We start from the raw sequence: 24,166 nt of genomic DNA, 5'->3' as shown, positions 1-24,166 counted from the left end.
CTTGTCCGATGCCCACAGATCTTTGTCCCAGGCCAGGAATCTTTTAACGACAGGATCCTCTGTGATTAGAGAGCATGCTAGTGTGAGAACCAGAACAGTTTCCCTGGGAGCAACAGGGCATTGAGGAGAAGTGCGCCTCCCTGGGGAAAGCCTCAGGATGGTGGCTCGGGTGAGGTGGATGGGACAGGAGAGAATGACTTTCACTGGGCAAGGGAGAGGCTCCTGCTCTGAGGCTGCCCAGAGAAGTGGCTGAAGGAGGTCCTGGGTGTGCGAATCTATAGGATGGAGAGCTGGGAAGAAGCCAGGATGCCCTCCCTGCAGACACGCAGGGACAACTGCAGAGTCATAAAGTAATTCCCATCATTTCCTCATAAGACTCACATCAGGGTGTGACCATGGCTTTGGTATCTCCCTCTAGGGATGAAGCCAGTTACGTTTAGAAAAGTCAGCAAGAGGCTGGGCACGTTGACTCACGCCAATATTCCCAGCACTTTGGGAGGCTGAGGTGGGTAAATCACAAGGTCAGGAGTTTGGGACCAGCCTGGCCAACATGGTGAAACCCCATCTCTACTAAAGATATAAAAAATTAGCTGGGTGTGGTGGTGTGTGGCTGTAATCTCAGCTATTCGGGAGGCTAGGGCAGGAGAATCACTTGAACTCAGGAGGTGGAGGAGGCTGCAGTGAGCCGAGATCGCACCATTGCACTCCAGCCTGGACAACAGGGTGAAACTTTGTCTCAAAAAAAAGTCAGCAAGAAACATTAAGTTTCAGAGGGCACAGCTGAAACCTCTTTCTTTGATTTTGTTTTTATTTCAATTGATTGATTGATTGGAGACGGAGTCTCACTCTGTTGCCCAGGCTGGAATGCAATGGCATGACCTCAGCTCACCTGCAACCTCCACCTCCCAAGTTCAAGCAATTCTCCTGGCTCAGCCTCCTGAGTAGCAGGGATTACAAGTATGCACAGCCACTCCCAGCTATTTTTTGTATTTTTAGTAGAGACGGGGTTTCACCATGTTGGTCAGGCTGGTCTCAAACTTCTGACCTCAGGTGATTCACCCACCTCAGCCTCCCAAAGTGCTCAGATTACAGGCATGATCTACTGCGCCTGGCCTTGGTTTTTCTTCTGAGACAGGGTTTTGCTCTGTCACCCAGGATGGAGTGCAGTGGTACAATCATAGCTCACTGCAGCCTCAAAGTCCTGAGTTCAAGCAATCCTCTTGCCTCAGCCTCCTAAAGTGCTGGGATCTCAGGCATGAGCCACGGCACCTGGCCTGAAACCAAGCTTTCTTATCTCAATCGCAGACTTTCATCAAGTCTAGCTGAATCCTCTATGGCCCCCTAGGCATCCCTCATGAGTGGTCACTTCTGAGTACTACTGCATGGAGAGCTCACCCACTAGGGGGGCATATTTTCCTCATGAGAAAAGTATGGTTATGGGAAGTTTCCTCTTTTTGAAAAGAACAGGATTGGAGGTGCTCTCTGGGGTGTCCTCCTACTAAGCAGCCTGTTGCAGACCTCGTGGTGCTCAGGGAGCATGGGCGACATCTGCCGTCACTTCATCTTCACCTTGAGACCACACAGGGTCTCCATCACCCAGGTCTCCTCAGGCTCAGGGGCAAGCACCTTCTCTGGCTCCTCCTCTGATTTGTCCAACCACTCCCTCTTCCGTTTCCAACACAGAAACCTAAGTAGGGGGTTGCGATCTACCCAAGGGGTTGAGTAAAATAAACAGGCCACTATGTAATGCTTCTGCAACTGATCACCTTAAACCCCGACCCCAAACCCCAAACCATTCTCCATCCTCCCAGCCCCGCAGACTGTTGGCTTCTGCAAGCCATCTTTCCGTCTTTCTCTATTTAAACCCCCATGTGCCTCTCCTTCCCCTCCCTATTCTTCCATCTCTCTGTCCACAGAACGCATCCTCAATTCCTTTTCTGGTCCCAGCTCTCTGAGTCCCACTTTTTTTTTTTTTTTTTTGGTTACTTTGTCGCCCAGGCTGGAGTGTAGTGGTGCAATCTTCTATCACTGCAACCTCCACTTCCTAAGTTCCAGTGATTCTCCTGCCTCAACCTCCCAAGTAGCTGGGATTACAGGTGCCCACCATAACATTCAGCTCATTGTACTTTAGAGACAAGGTTTTACCATGTTGGCCAGGCTGGTCTCATACTCTTGGCCTCAGGTGACCCTCCTGCCTTGGCCTCCTAAAGACCTGGGGTTGCAGGTGTGAGCCACTGCACCTGGCCTGAGTCCCTCCTTGCTTCCCCCACACACTCCCTCAGTGCTCCTTCCTGACTACTGGGTTGGTCTCATTTCCTTTCCTGGTCCCTGGCTCTCTGCATTCCTCCTTTTAGTTTTTTTTTTAAGACAGAATCTTGCTTTGTTGCCCAGGCTAGAGTGTAGTGGTGTGATCCCGTATCACTGCATCCCAACCTCCATCTCCCAGGTTCCAGTGATTCTTCTGCCTCAGCCTCCCAAGTTGTGGGATTATAGGTGCCTGCCATAATGCCCAGACCATTCCTGTATTTTTAGTAGAGATGGGGTTTCACCATGTTGGCCAGGCTGGTCAAACTCTTGGCCTCAAGTGATCCGTCTCAGCCTCCCAAAGTGTTGGGATTATAGGCGTGAACCACTGTGCCTGGCCCGAGTCCCTCCTTTCTTCTCATACACCTTCCTCAAGTTCTCCTTCCTGACTTCTGGATCCTTGTTTGCTTTTTTTTTTTTTTTTTTTTTTGAGATAAGGTCTCACTCTCTTACCCAGACTGCAGTGCTGTGGCAGGATCTCGGTTCACTGCAACCTTCGACTCCCAGGCTTAATCAATTTTCCTGCCTCAGTATCCCGAGTAGCTGGGGTTACAGGCACATACCACTACCACCCAGCTAATTTTTGTTTTTTAGTAGAGATGGGGTTTCACCATGTTGGGCAGGCTATCTCAAACTCCTGACCTCATGTGATCTGACCACCTCAGCCTCCCAAAGTGCTGGGATTACAGGCGTGAACCACCCCCACCACCCCGTTCCGCCCTGGTTCTTAGTCAATCCTCTCTCATCTCTTCTTCCTCTAGTCCCCTTACCTGATGGTCCCGGCACTTCATTGTCCACCACCTCCGGGAGGGAGTACCTCGAGGTGCTAGGCTGGGGGCTCTGCTCCTCAACCTGGGATTGCTGTTGATGGTTGGCCATCATCTCCCCTAAACTCTGGTCCCTCCCAGGGAATCCAGTTCCTGTTGTGGCCAAAGCCTCCTTCCACACTCTACTAGGACCCAGAAGAATGCATTATCTATTCTCAAGGCTGGGAAGAAGTCAGGAGTGGAGAACAGTTCTGAGAAGATACTGTTATCCACCTGAGATTCAAAGTGCCCATGGAGTTCAGTCCCTCCAATCAGGAAGGCTGGAATCTCTGATGTCATCAGTCATTCCAACCTGGCAACCAGTTTGAAGAAAAACACATGTAACTGCCAGCCTGAGCTCCTGTCCTGGAGATCCGAAGTGAATGGCATCTCCTGCCACATCCCAACTTCAGACCACTGTCCTAAAGCATATTCAGGGTCTCCGCATCCCTCATTCCCTGTCCCAGCAGAGGCTGTATCCTCTCAAATCAAAGGCTGAAGTATGCTGGGGTCTCATCTGGACATGCGTATTTCAGAGTCCTGTCTGGTGGGAGAGGGAGCAGGGTGGCAAAGAAAAGCAGGGAAAGCAGAAACGATGAAACCTTACAAGAGAGAGACTAACATGTACAGGAGATCCCAGGTACACTGACTTGATGAAAAATTTACATCAAAGCACTCCATTTAGCAAAGCTTTTCTGCTGAATGTTTCCTGACATTCACTGTCTGAGATTCTGTACTAGGGGTACATGCGTCCTCTGCCCTAAGGCATCTTTGAGTCCAAGAGACATTGTGAGGACTGAAAATCAAAGGAAACTGTCCATGAGCTCACACATATTTCCAGTGGTGTCCCCAATTTCAGGGAGTACATGGATTATCTAAAACCAGCCCCTCCAGTTGAGCTAAGAAACTCTAGTCTATATATCAAGTTTTGTATCATACATATTTCCCTGAACTCAGAAATTTCCCTACCATTTATGAATTCTATGAATAAAATATCACATGTACAAAAAGACTAAGTCAAAAAAAATCTCAGCTATGCACAGTGATTTATGCTTGTAATCCCAGCAATTTGGTTGGCCAAGGGAGGAAGACTGCTTGAGGACAGGAGTTCAAGACCAGTGTGGGCAACAGAGCAAGACCCCATCTCTATTTAAAAAAATAAAAAATAAACAAATTAGGGCCGGGCGCGGTGGCTCACGCCTGTAATCCCAGCACTTTGGGAGGCCGAGGTGGGTGGATCACCGAGGTCGAGAGATCGAGACCATCCTGGTCAACATGGTGAAACCCCGTCTCTACTAAAAATACAAAAAATTAGCTGGGCATGGTGGTGCATGCCTGTAATCCCAGCTACTCAGGAGACTGAGGCAGGAGTATTGCCTGAACCCAGGAGGCGGAGGTCGGAGGTTGCGGTGAGCCAAGATCGTGCCATTGCACTCCAGCCTGGGTAACAAGAGCAAAACTCTGTCTCAAAAAATAAATAAATAAACAAATTAGCCAGGTGTGGTGGCTGGCACCTGTGTTCCAACTACTTGGGAGACTGAGGCAGGAGGATTGCTTGAGCCCAGGAGTTAGAGGCTACAGTGAGCTATGATTGTGCCACAGCACTTCAGCCTGAGCAACAGAGTGAGACCCTGTGTCAAAAAAATTTTTTTAACAAAAAATAAAAGGTTCATGGCATTCAGAGGCCATCCTGGGCAACTGTGAGTTCTGGCTGTAGTGGCTCACATCTGTAATCCCATCACTTTGGGAGGCCAAAGCAGATGGATCACCTGAGGGCAGGAGTTCAAGACCAGCCTGGTTCACATGGTGAAACCCTGTCTCTACTAAAAGTACAAAAATCAGCTGGGCATGGCAGCAGGTTCCTGTAATCCCAGCTACTTGGGAGGCTGAGACAGGAGAATCGTTTCAACCCAGGAGGTGGAGGTTGCAGTGAGCCAAGATAGTGCCACTGCACTAAGCGGGAGTGGGACTCCAACTCAAAAAAAAACCAGATAAGAGCTATGTATCTCTCACCCAATTTGCCTGCTAGGAAATTCCTTGTGGGCACCAAGAACTTAACTGAACTCTAAGTCATCCTTCTGCTCACCTGAGACAAGTGCATATCTGATTGCTTGCTCTGCTGGAAAAATGCAGATTCCCTGAGCTAGGCAAAGCCTAAGTGATGAATAGCCGGCAGCGGTGGCTCAGGCCTAAAATCCCAGCATTTTGGGAGGCCAAGGCGGGTGGATCACCAAGGTCATGACTTCAAGACTGGCCTGACCCACATGGTGAAACCTCATCTCAAATTTGAGAAGTTGAGGCTCCAAGAGGTAAAATTACAAGTTTGAAATGTCTTTTTTATTTTTCTTTGGATGGAGTTTTGCTCTGATGTCCAAGCTGGAGCCAAGCTGGAGTACAGTGGCGTGATCTCGGCTCACTGCAACCTTTGCCTCCTGGGTTCAGGGAATTCTCCTGCCTCAGCCTCCTGAGTAGCTGGGATCTACAGGTGCATATAACCATGCCTGGCTAATTTTTTTTTTTTTTTTTGTATTTTTAGTAGAGACGAGATTTCACCATGTTGGTCAGCATGCTCTTCAACTCCTGACCTTGTGATCTGCTCACCTCAGTCTCCTAAAGTGTTGGGATTACAGGCGTGAGCCACCGAGCATGGCTGGGACTTCTTATTAATGTTTTTGAAGATATAAACTTAATTATTTTAATAGATATAAGTGTATGTTTGTGGGGCTTAGTGTGACATTTTGATCTATGTATATATTGTGGAATGATTCTATGAAGGTAATTAACATATCCACCATCTCACAAATGTACCATTTTTCTGTCATTTAAAGAGAACATTTAGCCGGGCGCGGTGGCTCAAGCCTGTAATCCCAGCACTTTGGGAGGCCGAGGCGGGTGGATCACGAGGTCAAGAGATCGAGACCATCCTGGTCAACATGGTGAAACCCCGTCTCTACCAAAAATACAAAAAATGAGCTGGGCATGGTGGCACGTGCCTGTAATCCCAGCTACTCAGGAGGCTGAGGCAGGAGAATCGCCTGAGCCCAGGAGGCGGAGGTTGCGGTGAGCCGAGATCGCGCCATTGCACTCCAGCCTGGGTAACAAGAGCGAAACTCCGTCTCAAAAAAAAAAAAAAAAAAAAAGAGAACATTTAAAGTCTACTTTTTGCCAGTCACAGTGGCTTACGCCTGTAATGACAATAGTTCAGGAGGCTGATGCAGGCGAATCACCTGAGGTTGAGTTCAAGACCAGCTGGGCCAACATGGTGAAACCCCACTTCTAAAAATACAAAAATTAGCTGCACAAGGTGGTACACACCTGTAATCCTAGCTACTCAGGAGGCTGAGGCAGGGAAATCACTTGAACCTTAGAGGCAGAGGTTGCAGTAAGCCGAGATTGCGCCATTGCATTGCAGCCTCAGCAACAGAGGGTGACTCTCTCTCAAAAAAATACAAAATATAAAATAAAATAAAATGTATCTTTTTTTTGATATGGAGTATGGCTTTCTCACCCAGGCTGGAGTGCAATGGCACAATCTCAGCTCACTGCAACCTCTGCCTCCCAGGTTTAACTGATTCACCTGCCTCAGCCTCCCGAATAGCTGGGAATACAGGCATGTGCCACCATGCCCAACTAATTTTTTCTAGTTTTAGTAGAGATGGGGGTTTCACCATGTTAGCCACAATGGTCTTGATCTCCTGACCTGGTGATCCACCAGCCTCGGCCTCCCAAAGTGCTAAGATTACAGTGTAAGCCACTGTGCCTGGCCCCAAATGTACCTTTTAGACAGTCTTGCTTTGTTGCCCAGGTTGGAGTGCAGTGGCACAATCACAGTTCACTGCAGCCTCAACCCCCAGGCTCAAGTGACCCTCCCACCTCAGCCTCCCAAGTAGCTGGGACTACAGGCAACCACCACCACACCAGGTTAACTTTTTTTTTTTTTTTTTTAATTGAGAAGGATTCTCACTCTGTCACCCAAGCTGGGGTGCAATGGTGAGACCTCTGCTGACTGCAGCCTTCACCTCCTGGGTTCAGGTGATCCTTCTGCCTCAGCCTCCTGAGTAGCTGGGATTACAGGAACGCATCACTATACCCAGCTAATTTTTTTTTTTTTTTTTTTTTGTATTTTCAGTAGAGATGGGTTTCACCAAGCTTGCTAGGCTGGTCTCAAACTCCTGACTTCGTGATCCACCCACCCTGGACTCCAAAAGTCCTGGGATTACAGGCGTGAGACACCACACCCAGCCACTTTTGTAATTTTATAGAGACAGGGCTTTTGCCATGTTGGTCAGGCTGGTCTCGAACTCCTGGCCTCAAGTGATCTGCCGTCCTCAGCCTCTCAAACAGCTGGGATCACAGGCGTGAGCCACTGGGCCCAACCAAAATCTACTTTTTAAGTAATTTTGAAATATATATTATTAGTTACTATGGTTCCTAATGAATAATACTCTTGCTGGGCAATAGATCTCAAAAACCCACTCCTCCCATCTAACTCTAACATTGTACCTTTTGGTCAACATGAGACGTATTTTATTGCATTTAAAAAATATCATGAAGAGGTCTCAGGAATCATTTGGCATCTTCTTATTTCTGTAGGTCTTATTCATAGACTCTTAGATCTTATTCATCGGCCTGCTGATCTGTTCCTTTTTCAGAGATGTAGATGCTATCCAACATTTTTCTTTCTTTTTTTTTTTGAGACGTAGCCTCGCTCTATTGCCCAGGCTGGAGAGCAATGATATCATCTCAGCTCACTGCTACGTCCATTTCCCAGGTTCAGGCAATTATCTTGCCTCAGCCTCCTGAGTAGCTGGGGAGTATAGGCACACACCACCACACCTAGATAATTGTTGTATTTTTAGTAGAGACGAGGTTTGACCATATTGGCCAGGCTTGTCTCAAACTCCTGACCTCAGGTGCTCCTCCCACCTTGGCCTCCCAAAGTGCTGGGATTACAGGCGAGAGCCATTGCACTCAACCAGCCATCCAACATTTTTCTGATATCCTTCTTTTTAGCACATCATAGCTCACTGCAGCCTCCAATTCCTGGGCTCAAGTGATCCTCCCACCTCAGCCTCCCAAGTAACTGGGACTACAGGTAAGCACCACCATGCCAGCCAATTTTGTAGAGATGAGGGTCTTGCTTTGTTACCCAGGCTGGTGTGGAACTCCTGGCCCCAAGGGATCCTCCTCCCTGGGCCTCCCAAAGTGCTGAGATTATAGGCATGAGCCACCGTGTCCGACCAAAAACAGGTTTTGAAGTTGTATTTGTGAAGCAGTGTTGTTGTATGGGGTAAAACCTCAGGTTCATTGTCCCAAGGCCACAGAAAAAATGCAGACACTCCAGAGTGAAATTAAGAGCGGAAGTATAACGGGCAAAAGAAAGAGAAGAGCTCTCTGCAGACAAGAGTCCTGGAGAAAATGGGTTGCCAGTTCCGCAGTGAATGTACAAGGTTTTTTGTTTTAATTTTAGACAGAGTCTCACTTTGTCTCCCAGGATGAAGTGCAGTGATGCTTTCTTGGCTCACTGCAACCTCTGCCTCCCTGGTTCAAACGATTTTCCTGCCTCAGCCTCTCAAGTAGCTGGGATTACAGGCCATCATCCCCAGCTTATTTTTGTATTTTTAGTTGAGATGGGTTTCACCATGATGGCCAGACTGCTCTTGATCTTCTGACCTAAAGTGGCCTCAGCCTTTCAAAGTGCTGGATTTACAGGTTTTATAGAGGAGCTTGAGGAGGTGGTATCTGATTCACATGGGGCACAAAAGACTGGTTGGACCCCAAAATCACAAGCATTCCTATACTCCAATAGCAGACTTAAAAGAGAGCCAAGCCGGGCGCGGTGGCTCAAGCCTGTAATCCCAGCACTTTGGGAGGCCGAGGCGGGTGGATCACGAGGTCGAGAGATCAAGACCATCCTGGTCAACATGGTGAAACCCCGTCTCTACTAAAAATACAAAACATTAGCTGGGCATGGTGGCACTTGCCTGTAATCCCAGCTACTCAGGAGGCTGAGGCAGGAGAATTGCTTGAACCCAGGAGGCGGAGGTTGCGGTGAGCCGAGATCGCGCCATTGCACTCCAGCCTGGGTAACAAGAGCGAAACTCCGTCTCAAAAAAAAAAAAAAAAAAAAAAAAAAAAAAGAGAGCCAAATCAAAAATGAACTGCCATTCAAAATTGCTACAAAGATAATAAAAGACCTAGGAATACAACTAACAATGAACGTAAAGGACCTCTTCAAGGAGAACTACAAGCCACTGCTCAACGAAATAAGAGAGGACACAAACAGATGGAGAAACATTCCATATTCATGGTTAGGAAGAATCAATATCGTGAAAATGGCCATACGGCCCAAAGTGATTTACAGATTCAACGCTATCCCCATCAAGCTACCAATGACAGAACTGGAAAAAAACACCTTAAACTTCATATGGAACCAAAAGAGATACCACATAGCCAAGTGAATTCTAAGCAAAAAGAACAAAGCAGGAGGCATCACACTACCGGACTTCAAACTATACTACAAGGCTACAGTAATCAAAATAGCATGGTACTGGTACCAAAACAGAGATATAGACCAATGGAACAGAACAGAGGCCTCAGAGGCAACACCACATATCTACAACCATCTGATCTTTGACAAACCTGACAAAAACAAGCAATGGGGAAAGGATTCACTGTTTAATAAATGGTGTTGGTAAAACTGGCTAGCCATATGCAGACAGCAGAAACTGGACCCCTTCCTGACACCTTACACTAAAATTAACTCCAGATGGATTAAAGACTTAAACATAAGACCTAACATCATAAAAACCCTAGAAGAAAATCTGGGCAAAACCATTCAGGACATAGGCGTAGGCAAGGACTTCATGACCAAAACGCCAAAAGCAATGGCAACAAAAGCCAAAATAGACAAATGGGGCCTAATCAAACTCCACAGCTTCTGCACGGCAAAACAGTCATTAGAGTGAATCGGCAACCAACAGAATGGGAAAAAATTTTTTCAGTCTACCCATCTGACAAGGGCTGATATCCAGAATTTACAAAGAACTAAAACAGATCTACAAGAAAAAAACAAACAAGCCCATTCAAAAGTGGGCGAAGGATATGAACAGACACTTTACAAAAGAAGACATACATGAGGCCAACAAACATATGAAAAAATGCTCATCATTACTGGTCATTAGAGAAATGCAAATCAAAACTACATTGGGATACCATCTCACGCCAGTTAGAATAGCAATCATTAAAAAATCTGGAGACAACAGATGCTGGAGAGGATGTGGAGAAACAGGAACACTTTTATACTCTTGGTGGGAGTCTAAATTAGTTCAACCATTGTGGAAGACAGTGTGGCAATTCCTAAAGGATCTAGAAATAGAAATTCTATTTGACCCAACAATCCCATTACTGGGTATATATCCAAAGGATTATAAATCGTTCTACTATAAGGACACATGCACACCAATGTTTATTGCAGCACTGTTTACAATAGCAAAGACCTGAAACCAACCGAAATGCCCATCGATGATAGACTGGACAGGGAAAATGTGACACATAAACACCATGGAATATTATGCAGCCATCAAAAACTATGAGTTTGTAGGGACATGGATGAACCTGGAAACCATCATTCTCAGCAAACTGACACAAGAACAGAAAATCAAACACTGCATGTTCTCACTCATAGGTGGGTATTGAACAATGAGAACACATGGACACAGGGAGGGGAGCATCACACACTGGGGTCTGTAGGGGGAAAATAGGGGAGGGACAGCGAGGGGTGGGGAGTTGGGGAGAGATTGCATGGGGAGAAATGCCAGATATAGGTGATTGGGAGGAAGGCAGCACATCACACTGCCATGTGTGCACCTATGCAACAATCTTGCATGTTCTTCACATGTACCCCAAAACCTAAAATGCAATTAAAAAAAAAAAAAAGAATTGTAGTTACCAGGAACTAAAATGGGAGAATGGAGAGATGTTGGTCAGAGGGTACAAAATTTCAGTTATAAAATGAATACATTCCATAGATCTGATGCACACCATGTCGTGACTATAATACTGTATGTTTTATTTGAATGTTCATATGAAAGTAGATCTTAAGCATTCTCACCAAAAGTTTTTAGAAAGTAACTATGTGTGGGGATTGTTAATGAACTTTATTATGGTAATCACTTCATAATGTGTATGTATATCTAATCATCACATTGTACACATTAAGTATATACAATTTGAGGTGTCAATTATATCACAATAATGCTGATTTTTTAAAAAATGCTTTGCCTGCAGAATGCCACTATCTGCATTAAGATTTTCTTTTGTACTGTTTATGTTAAGAGTACAGAAACAGGCCGGGCGCGGTGGCTCAAGCCTGTAATCCCAGTACTTTGGGAGGCCGAGGTGGGTGGATCACGAGGTCGAGAGATCGAGACCATCCTGGTCAACATGGTGAAACCCCGTCTCTACTAAAAATACAAAAAAAACTAGCTGGGCGTGGTGGCGCGTGCCTGTAATCCCAGCTACCTAGGAGGCTGAGGCAGGAGAATTGCCTGAGCCCAGGAGGCAGAGGTTGCAGTGAGCCAAGATCATGCCATTGCACTCCAGCCTGGGTAACAAGAGCGAAACTTCGTCTCAAAAAAAAAAAAAAAAAAAAAAAGAGTACAGAAACAGAAATGTAGCTTTAAAAACTTAAAGAGATTTGATAAAATAATTTACTGTGTTTAGTTTATTAAATTTTATAAACTGCATTTAAAAAAAAAAAAAAAAAGCCTGGGCGCGGTGGCTCAGGCCTGTAATCCCAGCACTTTGGGAGGCCGAGGTGGGTGGATCACGAGGTCGAGAGATCGAGACCATCCTGGTCAACATGGTAAAACCCCGTCTCTACTAAAAATACAAAAAATTAGCTGGGCATGGTGGCGCGTGTCTGTAATCCTAGCTACTCAGGAGGCTGAGGTAGGAGAATTGCCTGAACCCAGGAGGCGGAGGTCAGAGGTTGCAGTGAGCCGAGATCGCGCCATTGCACTCCAGCCTGGGTAACAAGAGCAAAACTCCATCTCAAAAAAATAAATAAATAAAAAGAACTGCAATGTAGTCCCTCAGAAGCCATGGTGGAAAGGACCCCAGACCATGATCCTGACCACTCCCACAGCCATAAAGGTAGAGGGAATTCCAGCCTGGATTCACCACAGCTGTGTAAAGCCTGCAGCAGCTGAAACCTGGGAAGCTAGACCAGACCTAGACAATCACTGCAGAATCACCTTAAGAAGGACGACAAGCCTTGCTCCAGCCACATCCTGGAAGCTGACTGGTCCACACATAGCCGAGGCATGAGGAAACTCATCATGGGACTTATTCCTCTTAATATTTGAACTTATGCAGCGGGGACATTAACTGATTTTGGAGAATGCTCTTGGTGTATACACCAGGTTACTGAGGTAGGATGCAAAGTTACTGCCATTCTTTTGTTCTACAGTTATTAAGAATGTAAAGGGACACAGAAGGGAACCTGACTACATAATGGTACTTGGTATAACGTATGTAATAATTACTCATTTGCCTGTTAATTTATGGAGAAGAGAACTGCTTTAGCAATGAGGCATGAAAATTTCTTCTTTTTTTTTTGAGACAGAGTTTCACTCTTTTTACCCAGGCTGGAGTGCAATGGCGCGATCTCGGCTCACCACAACCTCCGCCTCCTGGGTTCAGGTAATCCTCCTGCCTCAGCCTCCTGAGTAGCTGGGAATACGGGCACGCGCCACCAGGGCATGAAAATTTCTATCCCGCTAGCCCAATACAGCAGTTCTAGTCAGCAGATGATATAAAACACGGGATACATTCCTAGAAAAGGACTGGGAAAAGATGAGCATGGCGCAGCAGAAGCTTTGAACATTCAGGCATGAACAAGGCAGGGACGCCTAGATCATCACTTTCAGGAACAGCCATTATTGAGTCTTCAGCTCCCGTTTCACTAAAGTGGTCAACAACCAAACTGGTTTAGGTAGAACAGTGGCCACTGAAACAAGATAAGCTGGAGGCCTTGGAACTTCTTCAGAAGCAACTGTGAAAAGGACATATAGAGCCTACCTTTTTTCCCTGAAATTCACCTGTTTGTCATTAAGAAAAAAAAAATCAGTCCGGACACAGTTGCTAACGCCTGTAATCTCAGCACTTTGGGAGGCTGAGGTGGACAGATCACAAGATTAGGAGATCAAGACCATCCTGGCTAACATGGTGAAACCCCATCTCCACTGAAGACACAAAAACTTAGCTGGGCGTGGTGCTGTGTGCCTATAGTCCCAGCTACTTGGGAGGCTGAGGCTGGAGAATCGCTTGAAACAGGGAGTCAGAGGTTGTAGTGAGCCAAGATTGCACTACTCTATTCCAGCCTGGGTGACAGAGTGAGACTACGTTTCAAAAAAAAGAAAGAAAGAAAGAAAAAGAAAAGAAATTAGGAAAATGGAGGATGTTAACAGACTTAAGACAGTAAATGCAGTAATTCAGCTTATGGGGGTTTACGGCATGGACTCCCTTCTCCTACTATGATTCCAAGAACCTCGCCTCTCACAGAAGTTGATCTTAAAGACTGCTTTTTTATTACTCCCTTGGCCACCCAGGGTTATGTAATGAAAAATTTGCTTTTACTGTCATAGCAATTAATAACATAGAACCAGCTAAGTGATATCATTGGAAGGTTTTCCCACAGGGCATGTTAAACAGCCCTACAATTTGTCAGACCTTTGTTGTAAAAGCAATCCAACCAGTCAGGGACCATTTTAAAAACTGCTATATCATACATTATATAGACGACAGTTTTGTGTGCCACAGAAACGTAAGAAGAGTTGTTACAAAAAAAAAAAAAAGCTGTTACAATGTTATAAATTATTACAACATTCAATGAGAAAGGTGGGCTTTATCATTGTCCCAAATAAAATCCAAACTACTACTCCAATTCAATATCTAGGAATGAGAGTAGACAACAGCAGTATTAGGCCACAAAAGGTCCAAATACTCAGAGATAATTTAAAAACCTTAAATGACTTTCAAAAATTATGAGGAGCTATTAATTGAATTAGACTCACTTTGGAGATACCTACTTATGTCATGACTCATCTGTTCTCTACCCTTAGAGGTAATCCAAATTTGAACAGTGACTGTTCTTTAACTAGGGAGACATTGGAAAAAATTAATTTGGTTGAATAAAAAATTCAACAAGCTCAAGTTCAATGTGTGACGCCTCAACAACCTTTATAGTTTTTATTTTTTCCCACTAAACATTCTCCTACTGGAGTAATTGTTCAAAACAAAGATCTGGTAGAATGGGTGTTTTTGCCTCAAAACACACAAAAAAAATTACCATTTATCTAGACCAAATTGCTATACTTATTGGACAGGCAAGGCTTAGAACAACAGTATTACATGAGTATGATCCTTACAACGTTGTACCTATGGACAAAAATCAAATTCATCAAGCCTATGTTAATTCTCAAAATTGGCAAATTAATTTAGCAGACTTTACTGGAATACTTGACAATCATTATCCAAAAAATAAATTATTTCAGTTTCTAAAATGAACTACTTGGATCTTGCCTTCTATTAATCGAACAGATTGAATTGAAGGAGCTGTAACAGCCTTTATGGATAGCTTGAGCAATGGAAAAGCTGCTTTTGCAGGGCCGCGACAAGAAGTATGGCAAATGGGCTATTTTTCAGCTCAGAGAGCGGATTAGAGGCAGTTACTGAGGCTTTAAAATAATTTCCAGAGCCATTAAATAAAGTTTCTGACTCTGCCTATGTGGTACAGGCTGCTCAAAGCATGGAATGTGCTTTAATAAATAACAGACAGCCAGCTAAATTTCTTATTTCATTCTTCACAGCAGGGCATACAACAAAGGCAATTCCCTTTTTACATTACTCATATCAGAGCACATACCATTCTTCCAGGACCTTTAACTAAATCTAATCATCAAGCAAATGTCTTGATGATTAGCTGATGCACAAGCTTTCCATAAGCTCACTCATCTTAACCCTGCAGGCTTAAGACAAAGATACAACTCATCTTGGAAACAAGCCAAACACATAATCCAGCACTGTCCAGCTTGTCAAGTTTTACAACTACCACACCAGGGGGCTGGAGTGAACCCTAGAGGCTCATCACCAAATGCCATCTGACAAAACATTATCTTTTGTGCATGTTTCAGTAGACACTTATGTGTGGGCCAGCTGCCAAACAGGAGAAGCAACAGCTCATGTAAAAACACATGTATTGTCCTGTATTGTGGTTATGGACATTCCTAATTAAACAGACAGTGAACCAGGATACACAAGCCATGCTATGAAAAGGCTTTTCTTCAATGGAATATCACACATCTTACAGAAATTCATTATAATTCACAAGGACAAGTAATAGTAGAAAGAGCCAATCTTACCCTTAAATGCCAGGTGCAAAAATTAAAGATAGGACATCAGAAATATAAGACTCCACATGTGCAACTGAACTTAGCTCTATTAACTTTAAATATTTTGAATTTACAAAAGGAACAAAAAACTACAGCAGCTGAACAATACTTTATACAGGACAGGAAATAAATAATAGAGCAGGACAATTAGTATGGTAGAAAGATTATCTGACAAAGAGTTGGGCAAAAGGGGAAATTATTACATGGGGAAGAGGGTTTGCTTGTGTCTCCCCAGGTAAAAACCAGTTACTGGTGTGGGTGCCAACTAAGCACCTAAAAATCTACAATAAGCCTGCCCAATCGAAAGAGGAAGCCGTTTTTATTCTGGGAACAGGAGATGGATCTCTCCACTCAAGTGATGGCAAGGATAACCCCGTCAGAAGACCAAAAGAGAACCAACGACACTCACCAAGTGACCCCTCTGACCTGGGTTCAGATTAAGAAGCTTGCACAAATGGCTGAAAAAGCCATGAGATTGTTGCAGAGACCTATGACTACTAGTAAACTAATGGTAGCTATGACTGTGGTACTCTCCTCAGCCATGAGTCTCCCCTTAGTAGAAGCAGGCCCAAATTATACTTATTGGTCTCACGTTTATTTTCCCCCTTTTGTCCAGTCTGTCGGTTGGACAGACCCACCTATTGAAATATATGCTAAGGACAGTGCTCGGATACCTGAACTTACAGATGATAGGGGGCCATTACATCCAGAAGAAGAAAGAATGAAAATGACCATATCATTAGAATTTAAACATCCTCCTATACGTCTTGGACCTGCTGAAGGCTGCCTGAAAACTGGACCTCAGGCATGGTTAAAAATTGTCACAAAACAAAATCAATCCTTGGCCACATTACATGTGGTCATGGAACAAAGCATGAGGCATAATAGTTTGAACCTTAAAATAAACAATCTTTGTCCTGACAGGCCTGTATGCAAACACAATACGGCATGAACATGCTGACCTTTGGGAATGGGAACAATGCATATCAAACCAAGCTAAAGTGTTACTAAACAATTTCTATGGTACAATTATAGATTGGTCACCCAAGGGAATTTTTAAAACAAATTGTACTGGCAGGTCTAACTGCATTCCAAGTACAATAAGTTACTGGAATCAGTGGAAAGTTAATTAAAGCCATCAATCTCAAACAGAAGTAAATGTCCCCCTAATCTGGGCTAATGGAGGAATCCTAGTTCTTCGTCCAAAGTTAATATTTGGACGAAGTAATGAACTGCAAGTAATGAACATTCTGAACAATGAAAATGAAGTGTGGCCCAAGATCCTCTATATATATGGGAAGGAAAAATATAATAAATACAGTATTGAAGGGTCTGGTGAGAAATACTCATTTATGTGTCTAATAGAATAATTTGGATATAGAGTTGCATTCAGCCACCTTTTATGTTGGCTGTGGAAGATGTAAACACTGATTATATAGCAAAATCTATCACTTGCCAGAACTGTGGTTTATTTACTTGTATAAATTCCACTTAAGAAAAAAATACTATATTGCTTATAAGAGCTAGAAAGGGACTATGGATTCCCGTCTCTTTAAATTAGCCTTAGGAAGCATCTCCATCTATCCATATTGTCATAGAAGTTCTTAGAAAGTTTCTTAGCAGGTCAAAGAGATTTCTAATCACTCTTATTTTTGCCATTATAGGATTAATTGCACTCACAACTACAGCTGCAGTAGCTGGACTGGCTTTACACTCTTCTGTTCAAATGGCTGAATTTATTGATAACTGGCAGAAAAACTCCACAAAACTATAAAATTCTCAGAGTAATCAGAAAATAGTAAATCAAATAAATGACCTTCATCAGATGATAATATGGAAGAAAGATCAAATTATGAGTTTGGAATATAGAATTCAGATGCAGCGTGATTGGAATATTTCTGACTTGTGTCACTCCTCATAGTTATAATGAGACTGAACAGAAATGGGAAAAGATTAGATGTCATTTATAAGAGAGAAAAATTTAACTCCGGACATTGCAAGGTTAAAAGAACAAGTTATTGAAGCCTCCCAGGCACACCTAACAATAAAGCCTGGGGCTGATATTCTACAAAAAGCAGCAGATGGGCTGTCCTCTCTCAATCCCATGAGATGAGTAAAAGCCATTGGAGGATCAGCTCTTAAAAAGTTTGTATTGATGCTGGGCGAGATGGCTCACACCTATAATCCCAGCACTTTGGGAGGCCGAGGCGGGTAGACCATGAGGTCAAGAGATAGAGACCATCCTGGTCAACATGGTGAAACCCCCTCTCTACTAAAAATACAAAAAATTAGCTGGGCATGGTGGAGCGTGCCTGTAATCCCAGCTACTCAGGAGGCTGAGGCAGGAGAATTGCCTGAACCCAGGAGGCGGAGGTTGCGGTGAGCCGAGATGGCGCCATTGCACTCCAGCCTGGGTAACAAGAGCGAAACTCCGTCTCAAAAAAAAAAAAAAAAAAAAAAAAAAAAAAAATACAAAAATTAAGCCGGGCGCGGTGGCTCACGCCTATAATCCCAGCATTTTGGGATGCGGAGGCGAGTGGATCATGAGGTCAAGAGATAGAGACCATCCTGGTCAACATGGTGAGACACGGTCTCTACAAAAAATACAAAAATAATTAGCCAGGCGTGGTGGCAAGTGCCTGTAATCCCAGCTACTCAGGAGGCAGGGACAGGAGAATCGCTTGAACCTGGGAGGTGGAAGTTGCAGTGAGTCAAGATTGCGCCACTACACTCAAGACTGGGTAACAGAGCGAGACTCCGTCTCAAAAAACAAACAAAAAACATTAACATTATGAAGAAAGGGGGCATATTCTCCTAAGAATTTTATAAGGTGTTTCTTTCATGTCTGCTCCTCTCTTATCTCCTAGCCATTGAATGGGGATCTATATTGGAATGCATCTCACAATTTCCATTGACAGTTTTTGTTTGTTAAGGAAATTTTTGTGGTTTTATTGTATCATGAAGCATTGAAACATCTGAACAAATCAGTGTCTGGGCGGTGAGGCAGCTGCTTTCTTTTTCACATCTTTGGATTACTACAGCAACTTGTCAGGAGATTTTTTAAAAAAGGCAACCTTTTGCACTACTTAAGTATTTTAAGTGTATGTGCATCCACCAGCACTTTTTGATGAAATTGAAATCTGACTCTTTATAGAGTAGAATGCATTAGAGCTTGCAACATAGCTAACTGAAGAGCTATTATTGTTTTTGTGTGGCCACATGACCTATCTGTCCGGTAATAGCAGTATTCCAAGCCAGGTGAGGTGGCTCATGCCTGTAATCCCAGCACTTTAGGAGGCTAAGGTGAGCAGATCACCAGAGGTCAGAAGTTTGAGACCAGCCTGACCAACATGGTGAAACCTCGTCTACTAAAAATACAAAACTTAGCCAGGTGTGATGGTGGGCATCTGTAATCTCAGCGACTCTAGAGGCTGAGGCAGGAGAATTGCTTGAACCCAGGAGGTGGAGGTTGCAGTGAGCTAAAAGATCACACCACTGCCCTCCAGCCTTGGCGACAGAGATTCCATCTTAAAAACAAAACAAAACAAAACAAAATGCAGCATTTCAATTTAGTAAAATATAAGACACAAAAATTATGCTTATCTATAATTACCTTTATGTAGAATTTTGAAAAATTATAACTATAATACAGTTAAAACACTTCGTTTCAAAAGTATGAGTAACAATATTTTAAAAACTAAGGGATTTATTCAAAGTAAATATGGTTGTCAAATATGCATACTATTGTAGAATATACTGTTTAACGTATATAAATGCAGGTTGTCTAAAAACACTATGCACAACTATGCTAATTGTTCTAAAGTAATAAACAGAAAAAACATAAAACTACAGACTTCACCATTCAGTTTACACACTGAACTATTCTTGCTTGTGCATTGTAAGTACTTAAGCCTGGAAATAATTACCTTACATAATCACGTTTCTGTCAAAGGAACTTACTCTGTATCTTTTAGTCTTTATGATTTCGTATTGCTAACTTTGACTCTATCTTAAAACTTTGCCAAAGCAAAGACAATGCAATAAAAGAAAAAATCTACATATAATCTAAATGCTTTAATAAAACCAAGATGAACAAAACATCCTCCCCTATTTTCACGTATGTGAATAAAGTCTCTTATTTTTAATTTATATTTTCTCCTAAAACAACCAGGTCACTGGACATGTTTGAATTCTTGGACATCTGAATTGTAAACTTCAAAGAATATTTATGGTAAAAAAGCAGAAGACAGAAAGGTATTATAGTAAATTGATGGGTGCACATAAATAAATCAAGTTATTAGAAACCTATTAAGACAAAAAGATACTGACACCATAACAGTGGGGGACTACAACACCCACAGGTACTAATATACATATTATTAAAGCAGAAAATTAACAAAGATATTAAAACTTAAACTCAACACTTGACTAAATGGTCTTAATAGACTTCTACATAACTCTCCATCTAAAGGTAACATAGTATACAGTCCTCTCATCAACACCTGGCACATACCCTAAAATTGATCACACGTAAGAAGCAAAGCAATCCTCAGCAAATTTAAAAAATTCAAAATTATATGAGTCACACACAGAGACCACAGCTTGATAAAAATGTAATTCAATACAAAAACACCAGGTGAATCATACAAATACATGGAAGTTAAACAAGCTACACTTGAATCACTTTTGGGTAAATAATGAAATTAAGCCGGGCGCGGTGGCTCAAGCCTGTAATCCCAGCTCTTTGGGAGGCCGAGGCGGGTGGATCACGAGGTCGAGAGATCGAGACCATCCTGGTCAACATGGTGAAACCCCGTCTCTACTAAAAATACAAAATATTAGCTGGGCATAGTGGCACGTGCCTGTAATCCCAGCTACTCAGGAGGCTGAGGCAGGAGAATTGCCTGAGCCCAGGAGGAGGAGGTTGCGGTGAGCCGAGATCGCGCCATTGCACTCCAGCCTGGGTAACAAGGGCGAAACTCTGTCTCAAAAAAAAAAAAAAAGAAATTAAGGCAGGAACCACAAAATTCTTTGAAACAACTGAAAACAAAGATACAACATACTAGAATTTTTGCAACACAGCTGTAGCTGTGTTAGGAGAAAAAATTATAGCATTAAATGCCTACATGGAAAATTTAGAAAGATCTCACTTTAGGTTACGAGTGTGAAACCAGCCTGGCCAATATGTTGAAACCTCATCTCTACTAAAAATGCAAAACGTTACCTGTGCATAGTGGCAGGCACCTGTAATCCCAGCTTCTCAGGAGGCTGAGGAGTATAATCTCTTGAACTCGGGAGGTGGAGGTTGCAGTAAGTTGAGATCACACTGGCTCAAAACAAACAAACAAACGAACAGTTTAACAAGCTGACATCATCAATAAAAGACTGAAAGAAGCAAGAGCAAATCACCCCCTAAGCTAGCAGAAGACAAGAAATAACCAAAATCATTTCTGAACGGAAGGAGATTTTGACATGAAAAACTATACAAATGATCAAGAATTGCAGGAGTAAATTTTTTTTTTTTAATTAAAAAATTTTTTTTTAAAGATGGGGTTTCACCATGACGGCCAGGCTGGTCTTGAATTCCTGACCTCAGGTGATCCACCCACCTTGGCCTCCCAAAGTGCTAGGATTACAGGTCTGAGCCACCGTGCCCGGCCTCAATTTTTTTAAAAATAAAATAATAACATTTCTCAACACTTGACCCAGAAAAAAATAAAATAAAATAAGTCATTAACAAGATTAATGAACAAAAAGATCCAAATAAACAAAATTAAAAATGACAAAAGAGACATAACCACTGACCCCGAAAATGTATACTAAAGTCTACTATGAACACCTCTATTTGAAAATTTAGAAGAAACGGACAAATTCTTAAACACATATATCCTCTCAAGACAGAACAAAAAGGAAATCAAAGCCCTTAATGGATCAATAACAAGCTTGAAAATTGAATTAGTAATAAGTAGCCTACTAATCAAAATAGCACAGGACCAGATAGATTCACAGCTTAATTCAACTAGATGTACAAAGGAGAGCTGGTACCATTTCTACTAAAACTATCCCAAAAAATTAAAAAGAGTACTATTCTGATACTAAAACTTCACAGAGAAAACAAAAGAAGAAAACTTTAGACCAATATTCTTTCTTTTTCACTTTTTTCTTTTTTTTTTAATTTTCATGGACTTGTGTCTAGAAATAGACATTCTTTTTTTTTTTTTGACAAATATTCTTTTTTTTTTTTGGAGACGGAGTTTCGCTCTTGTTACCCAGTCTGGAGTGCAATGGCGCAATATCGGCTCACCGCAACCTCCGCCTCCTGGGCTCAGGCAATTCTCCTGCCTCAGCCTCCTGAGTAGCTGGGATTACAGGCACGCACCACCATGCCCAGCTAATTTTTTGTATTTTTAGTAGAGACGGGGTTTCACCTTGTTAACCAGGATGGTCTCGATCTCTCGACCTCGTGATCCACCCGCCTCGGCCTCCCAAAGTGCTGGGATTACAGGCTTGAGCCACCGCGCCCGGCTGACAAATATTCTTGATGAACAGTGATGCAAAAATTCTCAACAAAATATTGACAAACCAAATTGATCAGGACATCAAAAAGCTTAAAGACTCTGATCAAACAGCGTTTATTTCTGGGATGTAAAGTTAAAAATATATATATTTAGGCTGTATTTTTCTTCAGTGGTCAAAATAAAATACTTTTAAATCAAACTTCACTTAAGTTTATCTCCTGCCCACAGGCTCCTGAACACTGGACTACACTCCATCTGAGTCAAAATACAACGCGATTTTATGTCCCCCCTAAGGACATGCTAATCACAGGGTAAAACATTAATCTAGAATCTAATTTTTTTTACCTCCCATTTGCCATTTTCCTTCCACCTTCTTTGCAATCTTGTTTCTTTCCTAGAAAAGAAAGCCTTTGTTGGCCTGAACTTTGCAATTTGTATAGATATTATAGTAGGTATTTCCTTCTGTTGCAACACTCTTTTGAAATTTATTTATTTATTTAATTGTTATTATTATTTTTTTTTTTTTTTGAGACAAAGTCTTACTCTGTCACCCAGGCTAGAAAGCAATGGTGTGTTCTTGGATCATTGCAACCTCCACCTCTCAGATTCAAGGGATTCTCCTGCCTCGGCCTCCCCAATAGCTGGGATTATAGGCGCCCACCACCACGCCCCGATAATTTTTGTATTTTTACAAAAAATTTTGTAATAGAGACGGGGTTTCACCACGTTAGCCAGGCTGGTCTCAAAGTCCCAACCTCAGGTGATCCAAAGGCCTTGGCCTCTCCAAGTGCTGGGATCACAACGTGAGCTACTGTGCCTAACCGGAAATGTATTCGTTTTCTACAGCCAAAATTCAGGAGATTTTTTTCTATTGTTTTTCTTGGTAGCATTTTAAAAGTGAAGCCTTGGAATTCTGCTTGAAATCACCTAGTCATAAAAAACATTCTTGCAATAACTCCCATAAATTTTAAATAGAAAAAAAAGAGAAACTGAGAACCCCATAAACCACACCAAAGATCCTCCCGTTCATGACCCGCGCCCCGGGTCGGGATTCTCCCCTGACGACCCCTGCGCCTCCGCCGTGGTCCCCGGGAGAGACGATCTGGGAGACAAGCTACGCTGCGGCTGCAGACCTGCCCAGAGAGGGCTCCAGGCCAGGGCACAGTCGCCGAGCGGACGCCCTCTTACTGCTGAAGGGGACTGAGGCTGAGCTGGGCAAGGAGAACTCGGGCCACGGACTGCGGAGCCGGCTGCGGGGAGGCCTGAGTCCGCCGCGGCCATTTCCCACCGTTTCCAACAACACCCTTCCCGTCTCTCCAGAGGTCGGACCCAGCGCTCACATCATTTCTAGGCTTCCAGGGGATCCTGGCTTCTTAGCTGTGGATCTCCAGTACCAACAGGTCAGAAGGCCACGGAGACTGGGCCTCTACCAGCAGGGGACACGTAACAGCCAAGAGGAGACCCGCAGCTCCGGCCGCAGCCGCAGACGCAGCCGCAGCCACACCCCCCGAAGCCGGCCTGTCCGCTCCAGTTGCGTGTCTGATTGGTCGGTTCCCAGGGTGGCGTCGCTGATTGGATGAGGTTTAAGACGCCCGGCCCCTAGGGCCCTGAGTGACAGAAGACCAAAGGCGGTCTGATTTTGAAGACACAGTGACAGCTGAAGGTGCAGCCTTTTCAGGCAGGGCTTCCTCCGTGAGTTGAGATAAGGTTAAAACCAGAGGGTGTTTGCCTTTAGCCTTGCGTGTAAGGCCTTGTGTATTTGTAATAATATACTGTATGGCTGCCTGCTCATACATGGAAATAATAGAATAACAATTATTTTCAAATTTCAGCTTTTTTTTTTTTTTTTTTTTTCGAGACAGGTTTTCACCATGTTGGCCAGGCTGGTCTCGAACTCCTGACCTCAGGTGATCCACCTGCCTCCACCTTCCAAAGTGCTGGGATCACAGGCGTGAGCCACCGCGCCCAGCCCAAATTTCAGCTTTTATAACCTTCCAGGCTTCTGGTCCTTTGGGCAGAGAGCCTGAGATTGTTCGGTTTTGTTTGGTTTGGTTTTGAGACGGAGTCCCGCTCTGTTGCCCAA

The 24,166-nt window shown here is 43.5% G+C and overlaps 1 protein-coding gene across 11 annotated transcripts in view; it reads right to left on the bottom strand.

The window, feature by feature from the left end:
* Positions 1-23,679, bottom strand: part of LOC120367744 (speedy protein E4-like) — a 30,410-nt gene extending 6,731 nt beyond the window's left edge. For 2 of the 11 annotated variants that reach the window (XR_012517058.1, XR_012517060.1), the window contains exons 1-4: positions 23,424-23,679; positions 22,429-22,477; positions 20,790-20,891; positions 1-20,546 (exon numbers count right to left, since the gene is read on the bottom strand). Coding sequence is in view for 2 of the 11 variants with exons in the window: in XM_074397013.1 (XP_074253114.1) it covers positions 20,790-20,891; positions 22,429-22,442 (116 nt within the window). In the remaining 9 variants the exon portion in view is untranslated. The remainder of the gene's footprint in view (positions 20,547-20,789; positions 20,892-22,428; positions 22,478-23,423) is intronic. The other 9 variants (XR_012517061.1, XR_012517057.1, XR_012517059.1 and 6 more) reach the window with 9 other exon arrangements.
* Between the last annotated feature and the right edge of the window lie 487 nt (positions 23,680-24,166).

This window comes from Saimiri boliviensis, chromosome 3 (assembly GCF_048565385.1).
Source record: "Saimiri boliviensis isolate mSaiBol1 chromosome 3, mSaiBol1.pri, whole genome shotgun sequence".
Classification (NCBI taxonomy): domain Eukaryota; kingdom Metazoa; phylum Chordata; class Mammalia; order Primates; family Cebidae; genus Saimiri; species Saimiri boliviensis.
The sequence above is the reverse complement of the archived record's forward strand: the minus strand, read 5'-3'. Positions and strand labels throughout refer to the sequence as shown.